Here is a 12,482-nt window from a genome sequence, read left to right on the forward strand (position 1 = left end):
CTTGTTTCAAATTAATAAACCGCTTGATGGATCTTTCCAAGTCTTGGTCTGTTGCATCATTGTAAGGTTCTCTTTCAATTTTTTTTTCATATGGTCACTTGTAGGGGCTGCTTGAGCTGAAATAGAAAAAAACCTTTACCCTGCTAAATTTCTAAAATAGACTAGTTTATGATTCAGTTTCGGCAATACCATTTATTATTCGAACGGGTGTTCACTGAAAATTAACTGACTGAATAGCGAACGGTGCAGACCAAGATTTTTTCCGTCCGATATTCAAACTATCAGGTACAACTTTTCACCATAACAAGCGGAAACGTTTAATCATTTAATGACTGGTGCTATTATATATTTGTGCCAAGTATTAATGAAATCCCTTGATGAGTGACAAAGTTTTGGTTCGGACACGAAATTTTGAAAGTACGGGCGAACGGAAAATCTCAGTTCTATAGTCACCGAAACTGATTTTCAACAAGTAGAGGACTAATAAATTGATGCTTCGTGTATGAGGTTACAGAATGCCCAAATAATGTGGATACAATTTAATACAAACATAACATAACAAGTAGTAACATGGATTGTGTCTTGAGTATTATTTAGAGCTTAATTTGTACGCCGAATTCAGTCACATTTACGGCTGTCATCAGGCTTTATGAGCTCTAACCGTGGTTTGGTGTCACGCATTCTGCTAATTTGATAAATTATCACAATACGAACTGCGTCGGGTTCTCTTTCATTTGTAGCCCCGGATATTTGAATTTTGAAAAAGAATTGCTTCCTTACACCAATACTTTATGAAAAGGATCCAAAGAACCATGGCACTAATTTAATTGTATCAAGGTTTTGCAGAGATATCATTGTGCAAATAGTGCCGGTCTGTCAAAGTAAAATGTGTTTTTTGCCATTTCTGTATGATAAGCAAAAATTAATGTTTTGCTGCTATTCAACTTAAGTAAACGATAAAAACTGATTAACTGATTAAGTACCATATATTTTCTAATGATATAAAGTGGAAAGACGTTTATATGCATACAGTGGAAGACCGGTGCGCCATGCTAATTGCCAAAAGCTAAATGACAAATAGGTAAGGCCAGATGCCAATCACATAAATGCCAACTTGAATACTAAATGCCAAATGCTACATTCCAAATGTTCTATACTATGTATACTTAATGTTAAATAATAATTGTCGAATAGCTAATGCATCTTGCTATTCGTCAAATTCTTTACGTTTATGAGTAAATGATCTATATATCTTTACTAATGAATGCATCTTTTAATTATATAAAAACACATAATGCCCTACCAGGCCAATAATATCTAAAAAAAAAATGCATTCGTATACTGATATATATTCAGCTCGATTTTTATAAACAGTCAATAATTAACATTTAGCATTTGGTAAATAGTAAACTGCATTAGCAATTAGCATGTTGCAGCGGCCTTCCATAGCCTAGAAAATGAAGAAGACATATTTTAATTACTTGTATTATAGTATTTCAAAAATCTCGGAGAAAGCTGTTGTACATTTCTGTTCAAGCTTTTCTCAGATATTTAAGTATTTTGTTGTAATAAAATGTTTTTGTTTTTTTTAGGATTTTCATTACTTCATAAGCTTAACTAATTAAAATTGCAATATAATAGGCAGGATAATTAACATCAAAGTTATTACCCTTTTCTCTAATCTCTGAAATATAAAACCAGTTCTAACTTACAGTTTCTACAGTGCTGTTTTAGGAACGTTACGGTCGAACCAAAGCAGCACTGAGTATATACGATCTCTTACGTCTTCTAATACATTCAAGAAGGGATTTTAGTAAAAGTAAGTATGATTTTAGATTAAATTTAAAATAAAATATTTGTGATACGAAAGTTGAACAAGCAATAATGGCAGACGTATATAATGAAAAAGAAACAAGAGAAGTTCATATCCAAATACCTTGGCCTTTTATAACTATTCTTTGAAATTGTCATAAAAATATTCGAGAGATGTTAAACTTATGATTTGCGGAAATTGTTAAGTTTGTGCATATATATATATATATATATTGTTTTTCACTTTTACTATATCTTAAAGGTACATATACTTAAATTGGTTCGAAAAAAATGGCTTTACCCGCGAATTTTTTGTGACAAATGCGGGAGGAAAAGGACTTGGTTTTGAAGAACTATATTTCGTGTGAGAGTACGAAAAGCTGTTAATATTGGTTGAAGGTCAATTATTCGAATCCTCCTTTGTCTCATATAAAAAACGACACCTTCATATCGTCTTTACGTACCTTTATAGAACCACTTTTTCCCACACCTATTTTTCATAAAAGTTCTGTCATAAATTAACGAAACAATCAAAAGAAAAAAGGGGGTTGAATAGATGTAAATGTCAGTCAGTTGTGGTCAGCGCTACCCATTAAAAATGGCGCATATCTGCTCTTGTTTGCCTAATAAACCCTACTTTCCGTTTCGATGTAAAAACTTGCCATAGTTCGAGCATAATCATAAAAACTGTTTCGTCTTATGCAAGATGTATTCTAGCAGTGAACTTGTGGGATATAAGCACTCGTTCCAAACGAATTTGCGCAAAAATGGAAAAATAAGGGACTTTTTTCAGACTACACCATGGAAGCATTTTTTTTTCGACCGAATTACTGCCCTTATTGGATATGTTGCAATGGTACTAATATTAGGAGAAAAATAAGAAACGTTCCAAAATAGAGTATCACCTACATGTTATTTTGTCAGTACCTATACGAAGACAGATGCCAGTCTGTCGAAATATCTAAGTATGTCTTGTTCTAGAAAGCAAAGTTACGGAAAAATAAGGGTTCAAAAAAAGCTCAGATTGCACAAATCTACAAAATGCGCAACTTACGGGATAAGAAAATGTGTAATCGGATATGTGGAAGTTTTGTTATTTCTGAGCAGGCTATGTATCTCTTCCACTGAAGTTATTCATAGGGGCATAGATGGTTGTGCTATATAAAAAATCACAATGATTGTGAGGAATTGAAATCATTAGGCGCATAAGTGATTGCTCATTTGTAGGCAATCATCTGGCGATCTCATCAGTCCAGGACTAAAGGGCTGATTATATTTGAATCAAAAGCAAAGTCCAAATTGAGTTAGCATCCAATATCATTCAATTTTCATGACAATATAACTATAAAATTATGCGCCATGGACACAGTGCCATTACCTTTGAATCAAACCTTATAACTTATAATTTTATATAAAGAAAAACATGAAATAATATTTACATAATAATAATAATAATAATAATAATAATAATAAAACATTAAAAAAGTGTTTGTAAAAATTATTTTTGTGATCTTTTCCAACTAGACCCTTTCATATTCAAAATATACATTCAACTTTAAGGACATTTCGACACTTTTTACAACCAACTATCTACTTCGTATGAATATATATTTTACAAATCTGTTGATATAATGGAAAGATGGGTTAGGCACTTTATGATATTTAGCTTTAGAAATATATATAATACTGAACAATGAATTATATTTTTTGCAGATGATTTTTAAGTTTAATGTAATTATCCAAAACCATATGTATCTTCTAGATCAGAAAAAAAAAATCCTTCAAATCTTAAATTATACCAGAACGTCGCTTCATAAATATTTTGTATATGATGGGATAACTGTGTACCTTAATGGCACTAACCTCCAGATTTGGCTAAAAATAATCTTTCCATTCTTTTAAATTGAAGTTTTGTCGGTCATATCATGAACAAAAGAATATGAGTTTAAGAATATGAGTTTTTGTTCATAAAATATTTATTTAAAATTGCAAATCAAGGAAATAAGATGACCGCCCCGTGAATCGAACCCCCGGGCCACCGCAGCAATAAAGACATTTTTCCATCGCCGTAACCAATAATGCTATAGTGGAATTAGTGTTAGTGAATTCTAACTACAAAAGATAGATAATTATACATAATCGCGACAGTTTATCAGGAGTACAGCGTTACCAACGCTTTTTGATTTTCAGCGTAAAATGTTGTAAAAACAACAGTTTCTCATGTGCTTCAGTAACATACAGATTGTCTGTAATTATGTTTTAAACCCGTCTTACGAAATACAGTTTAACATTTATTTCGAGATATCTGAAAAAAAAAAACAAATTCTCCAAATAATCTAGCTAACAAAAGGCTTTTGTTTGTTGTCGAACGCTCATGGGGCCAGTCCCTTTAAATAGCTCGAGCAATGATTTGCTTGTAGCATCGTACGCCTGGTTGATCTGTGATTAAATACTTATATAAGTGAATATATTCCTGTTTTCTCTAGATCGAGCACGTGTCTGTTAAAAACTGATAGATAAAATCATGGCTCTGGATATGTCAGACATAGATTCACTAGATGAAGATCTACGGGATGATTATACACCACTTTACTTCTGCTCTGGCTTACTTGCGGTCTTGTTCTTACTGAGTACGCAAGCTTTAACTCCAGCAGGTCTTTTCACTAATCACTGGGCTTCAGAAACAAACAAAAATATTTATCACGACGAACGGGATGTAACCTGGCATGGTAATTAATGTAATTTTTTTTCTTTTGCTATAGATCCATTACATTTTCTATCAAAATATAGAATACTGCTGCAGTAACACATTTTACTACTCATTAATCTGTCTAACTTCTTTTTATTTAAATTATGTCGATAAAATGTTATAAATATCGTTTCTACAATAGCTAAAATCACTACCCAACCATTTAAGCTCATTTAAATGTTTACGTAGAAAACGATTTACTTTTGACCGTAAAACGAATCTATGAATTAAACTTTCAGGGATAAAAGATGAAGCTGTTTATATATTTGAAGTGACAGCGTTTAGCTTCATATTTGTGCCTCTCAAATGCATATTGTATGTACCATGCTGCTGCGATGACTGGTGTGCAGGGATATTTACGGTTTTAATGATGTACTACGGTGTTTCTGGTAACTGTTCTTTGAAAGAATAGACACATTATTATTTAATAAGTTTGCAGTTTTATCATTTTTATTAATTATTCCTTTAAAATGTGTTCTAACAGTTCTTTATTTATTCCATAGTGTGTTATTTGTTAATGTTATGACAGCCTGTAAAAACGCTGCACTTAGGAACGCATACTCGACTTTTCGACAACTTCTTGTTATGTAACTTTTTTATTATCACAATTTATTACAAATTGAATATTTACACAACCAAATGTTTAAGTCCAATAAGAACCATAATTACACTCGGTTAATTAACTTCAAGTTAATGTTGTATTAATTTGAATAGTGACAGCTATTCTACTTGTCACAACCCGGTTAAAATTGTGCGTGCAATAATCATTGCATATATCGGAGTGGAGCTTTAAATAAGGATCACTCGTCAGCGTAGTCAACAAATGAAATGGCAAAGTTTGTTGTAATTTATACTAAGAAAAATACTTACTGAATGTTTTCAACTTTTCAGCTTTTTTCAGCTTCGTAGGATGTTTGATACACGCCAGTCAGTACTCAAAGTAACAAAGTAAATGTTAAGATCAACACCTCTAGTTCTGTGAGTATCCGACAGTCTGCGGAACCATCAAGTGTAAGCCACAGACAAGCATCAATGGATGCACGTAATGTTGGTACAAGTGTGTTTGCCATAATGCCAGCACATGGTCAAGTTTCAGGACGGCCACCAGCATACAACGAAGTACCAGGTATCAGAAAGTTCTTCAAAAAGCCTAACATCTAGATAAAAAGATAACAGAAAAAAGTATCACTTGCGCTGCACATATATAGCAAATGGTTTTATGATAAAGATATTCCTAATTTGCGTGAAGTTTTCATGTCATTTCATATTTAGAGGAACCGGTAATGCTTTAGAGTAATATGTGTGTGAGCACCAGTAGAAATACGTTAGCCGTACGTATAGCAAATCGAAATGCTTTTTATTTAAAGTCGATATTCTTCTGTTTTCATCGCATGACTATGGTTCCATTTAGGTTTTGTTTTACTTGCACACACTGCGACGTATATATAGACGGGACTTCAAATTTACTTCGACACAAAAGAAGTAGAAATGTATCAAATTTGAATTAAACGGAGTGAAATTACAAACAATAAAAAGGACTTTTGACGGGATTAGAAACATTATCCGAGATAGCAAGAAATTTTCGACATATTCGTGTTGGAGATCATACCGAGTTCATTTGCGCTCAGTGTTTTATTTGCCAGTTATTTTTAGATATTTTGCATGTGATAATTTCTTAACTTTTGTATTATGCTTGTTTGCTCAAGTTGAATAAAGTTGGACCCTAATGTGGAGGAATCGTTGAAAACAAATCTTACTTGAAACAGTCTGAGTTTTTATTAACAGAAGTTCCTGAATTTTCTTTTCAATATCCGATCAATGCCGAAAAGATATGAAAAAATGTTAATTTCTAGAAATAGCAGCAGCCATATTGAAGTTTAGAAATGTAGCTGCACTCTTGAAAAATGTAAGTATCCATCAAATACTCCTAGAAATGAAAAAGATTGTATTTGTTTGATCTTTCTCATTGTCCGACAAATATGAAATTAAATCACAACTGTTACACATTAAATTTAATGAATACTATAAATTTATTTGTTTTAAAGTTCAATCGCTCATACATGTAAAACAGACTACTGGCAAGATAAGCAATTGAATTTTAGTGATGGGCAAAACGGTTGCATATATTCGCATCTTCATATATTGTGTAACTTTAGATTTTAAAGTAGGATTCTAATTTGATCAGCTTATTTTTCTTTTCTTTAATAAAAATACATAGATGAAGTACATATTCCATAATAAATACACCAGAGTATACCAAACATTAATAGGTAAGGGTAGATCTCTCAGAAACACAGACCACAAAAAGCACAGCCCCATAGCCACGCATTTACATAGTAGACCCACAACAAATGGAAAAAATTTTTCTTCAAACATCCAACAAGTACATATTGATATAAGCTAAAAATTATTAAAGGGGAAGGAAATGGTAAATAGCGAAATGGGGATGGGGGTGGGGGAGGAATTCAAAGGGGAAAGCCAAACAAGGAAGAATATACAAGAGAATGCCATTGTCTTTACAAACAGTCGCACTACAACGCAAACCACAATAGCGCAGACACTCATGTACCAAAAAAAAATCACACAACTACGAACAACCGAACAACATAGAAAAAACTAACAAGCAACATAAAAAACAGTAGGGCACCATAATAGACCCACAAGTCCACAAACGTACACACACAAATAGGAAAAACAATCGAGCACAGTGAAGCACTGTCTTGGGACCCGGCTGCCAAAACAAAGCGGAGCCACGAAAACTTACTAAAAGTAAAGGGAGAGGGGATGCAAAAAGTAGCGTAAATGCAAAGGAAAGGAGAGGGCAAAAAGGGGGAAGTGGGCGGAGGAAAACGCTTACAAGAAACAAGAAAACATAGGCAACACACAATACAAGACAGACAAAACAACCATTTGAAAATAGGGGCATCGCCTTGGAACCAGGGTATACCAAAGCAAATGAGTATTCATGTAGTAAAAATCTGCATAAATTTTAAATAGTTATAAAATGGTGTTTGCATTTTTGAAAATTTTGGGCGAGCCTTATCAGTTGAGTGTCAATCATCACGGTTTTGTGAAAATAAATACAGTGTGTAGTTTATTCTGATAATCTTATGTTAGTGTTTGAACTACGCCAATTAATATCAAACAGTTTTAAATCAGCGTTTTCGTGCAATCGAATTAACAATCGGTATTTTCAACTACATTTTAGTTGAATTCAATACTTGATATCGGTAAAGATAAGAACACTGTAGATAAGATAACCTGTATATATCCAGCAACTCAAGTTGAAGAGATAAAAAGGAACATTAATTGAACAAGTTGGTTGACAAGTGCTACCGGAGGACATCAAAGCTCGGCTATTTAAGACCTTTATTGATATAAAAAGTGAAATTAATTAATGTAATGACACAAACAAATACAAAAGGGCAAACATTTTGCGTAATTGAGAGTCAACTCCCCTATCTTACTTACCTTATTAATACTACGGGTTATCAGTTTATATTCAAAATGTCTATATCTAAAAAGGGCCTGAACCTAACTAAAACAACTTAGAATTATTAAACTTGTACATAGCATGTAAGATTACACCAGTGAAAAGTTTCTATTCATTCCAAGTAGATACAAGGTAAAATACAAAATATTGAAGCCTTATTACCGAGCTAATCAACTATAAGGGCGTGGGGTTGGGGTGGTAGAATTAGTAAAGATTAAATTTCTTCGCGTACAGTCCTTACGTGCAAAAGCGGATTGGGCAACACTGTAAATTGCTCGGAATTCCTTTCATTTGACTAATATACTGATAACAATAATCTCTATGATGTTTTTAAGGTTTTCTTACGATTTGACTTATTGACCTTGCGTTTGACCTCAGACGATCGATATTCAAAACTGATACAGATTTCGTAACGGAAACCTCTCTGACTCGAAGTTGAAGCTTTCACAAAGATCAGATAAAGATAGCGCCTCGGTAGTGATAAGTTGACATACTAGTATATATTGTTTGACTCCAAATAACCACCTTTGCTTTGAAGCAAGAACTGCAAAAAGCTGGTCGTGACTGGCAAATTAACCGTTTTAATTGTGATGTGGGTCGTTCATATGTAAAGGTCCCGTTGACATTGACCTAAAGATCGGTTTCCGATAGATAGCTGACGGAAACATTGTCTTAAAATGACGTCAAAATTCGAAGTATAATTGTTTGTTGTCAGTAAATGATGCCTTTTAGTTTGGAGGCAGTGGTACTCGGGTAAAGGACATAATAACTTTGAGACGCAAACGGGTTTTACTTAATAACTTATGAATGATTTGGTCATCAGTCTTTCAACTTTAAAGGATGATTTCCATGGTTTAGTAGATTGGCTCTGTCATTTTGGGGGTTAATAGATTGAATATCAATGTTGTAGTAACCTAGAGACCGTAAAAATAACTTTACTCTGCTAAATTTCTTACAGGTACTGGACCAGCATTCAATTTGGACAGTGCCATTTATCATTCGAAGGGGTTTTCACGAAAAGTTTCTGACTGAATAGCGAACAGTGCAGACCGTGATCAGCCTACACGAATGTGCAGGATGATCTTGGTCTGCTCTGGTCGGAAAGGCAGAATCAATTGCCACCAAAAGTTAAACTCTGTAACTAAAGAACGCTTTCGTCTACATTTATCAAACTTTCTGTGATAATAGATTGTCTTAAGGTATTAGGCCCCTAATAGTCATGTTTAAAAAAAGGCTTTTGCTTGGTATATTCTTACAGTTGACCGTGCTTTACAAATTTTTAAAAACTTTTACCGTGCCGTTTTTTTTTTATAAATTTTGTGTAATTTATGGTATTTCCTCAAGCTCAAGTGGAGACAAATTTCAAAGTGATGGTCTTTATCTAAAACGTTTACAGAGAATTCATTATACCATTATTTTTTATGAAAGAAACATCAAACTATTGGTAAACAATTATAAAACTTAAAATAAAACTGTCAATATCATTCTTTCTAGGGTGCCTCAAGTAAACGGGTTTAATGCGACAGAATTCTAACATTCCAATATTGAAAATTAAGGTCGAATGCTGTGGGTCTGTTTTGAATTTTGCTCACTTCATTAGAAAATAACCTTGGGGCAGAAGTAAAACCTACCTACATTTCTTCCACAATATGTAATCTCAAGATTGAAGGCAAAATAAAGAACTTTTACCTTATGTAACTCAGTATTTTTAAAGATGTCTAACTCTACCCCTTCTGTTTCAGAGGTAAAATCACTTTGAACAGCAAGAAATCGCTTATCAAATGATTTTTTCCACTTTTATGCAATAAATCAATAACAAATCTTGAAAGAAGTGAAAACCTACTAGAAAAAAAGGAAAATAAGGGGAAAAAATTTTTGGTCCCAGTTGGGTTTGAACCTACGCCCCCCCCCCCCCCCCCCCCCCCCCCCCCCACTGAAAATTGCAGTCAAAGCAGGTTTATGATAGGAATTGAATACTCTTCAAAAAGAAGGTACTCTATTTTGGTCTAATACCTTAAGTTTGTTAAATATTCATAAGATGATTCCCTGTGCCCGTTAGATGCTTCTTATGTCTGGAGGTCAGTAGGTCAAAGGTAAAGGCCACAATGACCTTGAAACGGAAAATACTGTTTTGTTCTAAGACCCCTTAAATCAAAAGTCACATAATGAGTACATTAAGGTGTTGGCCACTGTAAGGTTTTTGGTGCTTTCCGGAATATAAAACAACTTTGTTGCCAATATTTTGTGGCAAACTAGAGACGTATCCTGAAATAGAAAAAGTGGAAACTTTACAGGTCGCTCAAGACGACACAAACGAAAATGTTGCAAGCTCGGTTTGATTGAGCCTGTTCATGGACGGTAGTGGAAATGCATGCTACCGTCCACGCCCTCTAGCCCCGGGTTGAGCAGAACGCAACATTTATATATGCTAAAAGTACAAAAAGCAATTTAAACTCTCTTTACGCTCGAAAAACCAACTGCAATTGTTGAGTGAACATCGTTTGTCAGTCCTAATCCTGAACATGTTATATTAATGCAATGAGAGTTACATGCAGGATGACACAGTCAGGCTTCAAACAGTCCCTTAGTTGTTATCTTTAATTTTCACATATTTCTAGATATTATTCATATTGGATAATACTGAATAAAAATATCAGATGTTTGATGCCCTGGCGGGGGGAACTTTGACAGAAGGCTTAGTGTCAATCGTCTACCACCTATGTGTTGTGTGGATAATTTGTCGGTTACATGCGTTGTTCGAGTTTAGTTTGAAATATTTCGTTTGATATATATTTCATTGTATTTGTTATAAGGCATATACAATAATATCAACACAAAAGTAACATATACAGATTTCAAATGAATTAAAATATGAGATTTTGCATTATGAGTTGTTGATCATTCATTATAATAATATTTCAACAACATTTGATATTGTGCCATTTTCACCTATAGGTGAACCAAGCCCTTTCGACTCAGAGATCTGTCAGCCTTGTTTGAAGCTGAACTATATAATTTGAAGATAAAAGTAATGGAAAATGAATAAGTTGAATTAAGAGCTTCTTCGCTTGAAATATTTTAATTACGATTTTTTTCGCGTTTACTAGCAGACATTCTGACATTTATTTTATGTTTGCTTGTTGTGTATTCTTTTCAATTTTAGAGAAAGAATGAAAGTCTTTTCTTGTCTTTCTTCTACAAATAGTGTACAAAATCACTCTCTGGAGTACTGTGCAGGGTATATGCAACAAAATCTCTTGTGCGACATAGGCCTACAAATATGCAGGTTAAAAACACTAATTAATAATATATTACATGCTCTACTTTGTACTGCTGTTCGAGGACGATGCTGAATGCATTAATTGCGCTCACAGACACATTAAGATTTGGAATCTGCGCCCAAATGACCGTCATCGGTATTGTTCAAACTTGGTCACGCAAATTATAACAAATATAATCAAGTAAAATAAAAAAAAAATGATATTTGAACAGAGATAAAATTTTACTTTTAACTTCAAACTGTAATAATGAGATGAAGAATGTATGACACACAAAATTCAAATAATTACTAACAGGTGTTAAAATTATTTAAAAGCCGATACTGGCGTTTCCCACAAGAATACCTTATGCAACATTCTTGTTATGTTCTTCATAATATTTTATTGTGTTAAATCGGTTAACTTAAAAAGCTGGAGATGAATATCAATAATTTGATAGTGTTGTTGGATCGATAGTACACTATGATGGTCACTGATCAACTGGTCTCTAACATAATAAGAGTCATCTACTGAATATAAGCAATCATCGTTTAGAATTTGACGGCTGTACTTCAAATTGAAAGGTAAAATTTACCAGCACCGAGGTCTTTTGTGACTTTGACCTTTGATATACTAGTACCGATACTCGAAATTAAATACAATCACCTGGCCAAATGCTATCAGTTTGAAGACTGTAGACCTAAATGTTTTATAATTTTTCCTCGAAACCATGTACAGTCTCGAAATATTGACATTTATATTTGACCTTACTTACCGTGAACCGAAACCATAAGGAACATCTAGTGTCCACAGGCATTTATCCTGACGTTTGATAACTATATATGCTAAAACGATCATTTACATATTGAGCAAAGAGTATTGTCAGTCTCAAGATTACAATGAACTTGACCTTTTATCTCCTGATCTCCATAAGCAATTATTTTGAGACCAAGGTCTAGATATTTATCGAAAACCAAATGGTTTACTGACCAACCGAACGGACTTTAGGTTTGTAATGTTTGGTGTTAGCAAAAAAGTTTCAAGGACGATCATTTATTTGTCAGAATAATATTATATAAGCGGTTTTGCAGTAAATATATTTTGAATTTTGACAAGCGATTTAACAGGGCGTATTGGCCAATTCTGTAGGGAGAGCTTTGTTCTACGGATC

At 33.6% G+C, this 12,482-nt stretch overlaps 1 protein-coding gene across 1 annotated transcript; it reads left to right on the top strand.

Annotated features, from left to right (window-relative positions):
• The first annotated feature begins 1,747 nt into the window (after nucleotides 1-1,747).
• Nucleotides 1,748-6,287, top strand: LOC128548469 (uncharacterized). The gene is made up of 4 exons (XM_053523327.1): nucleotides 1,748-1,819; nucleotides 4,299-4,541; nucleotides 4,801-4,950; nucleotides 5,453-6,287. The coding sequence occupies exons 2-4, from the start codon at nucleotides 4,337-4,339 to the stop codon at nucleotides 5,503-5,505; spliced, it is 408 nt and encodes a 135-aa protein (XP_053379302.1). The 5' UTR covers nucleotides 1,748-1,819; nucleotides 4,299-4,336; the 3' UTR covers nucleotides 5,506-6,287.
• Nucleotides 6,288-12,482: the final 6,195 nt, after the last annotated feature.

The sequence above is a fragment of the Mercenaria mercenaria genome, chromosome 2 (assembly GCF_021730395.1).
Source record: "Mercenaria mercenaria strain notata chromosome 2, MADL_Memer_1, whole genome shotgun sequence".
Lineage (NCBI taxonomy): Eukaryota > Metazoa > Mollusca > Bivalvia > Venerida > Veneridae > Mercenaria > Mercenaria mercenaria.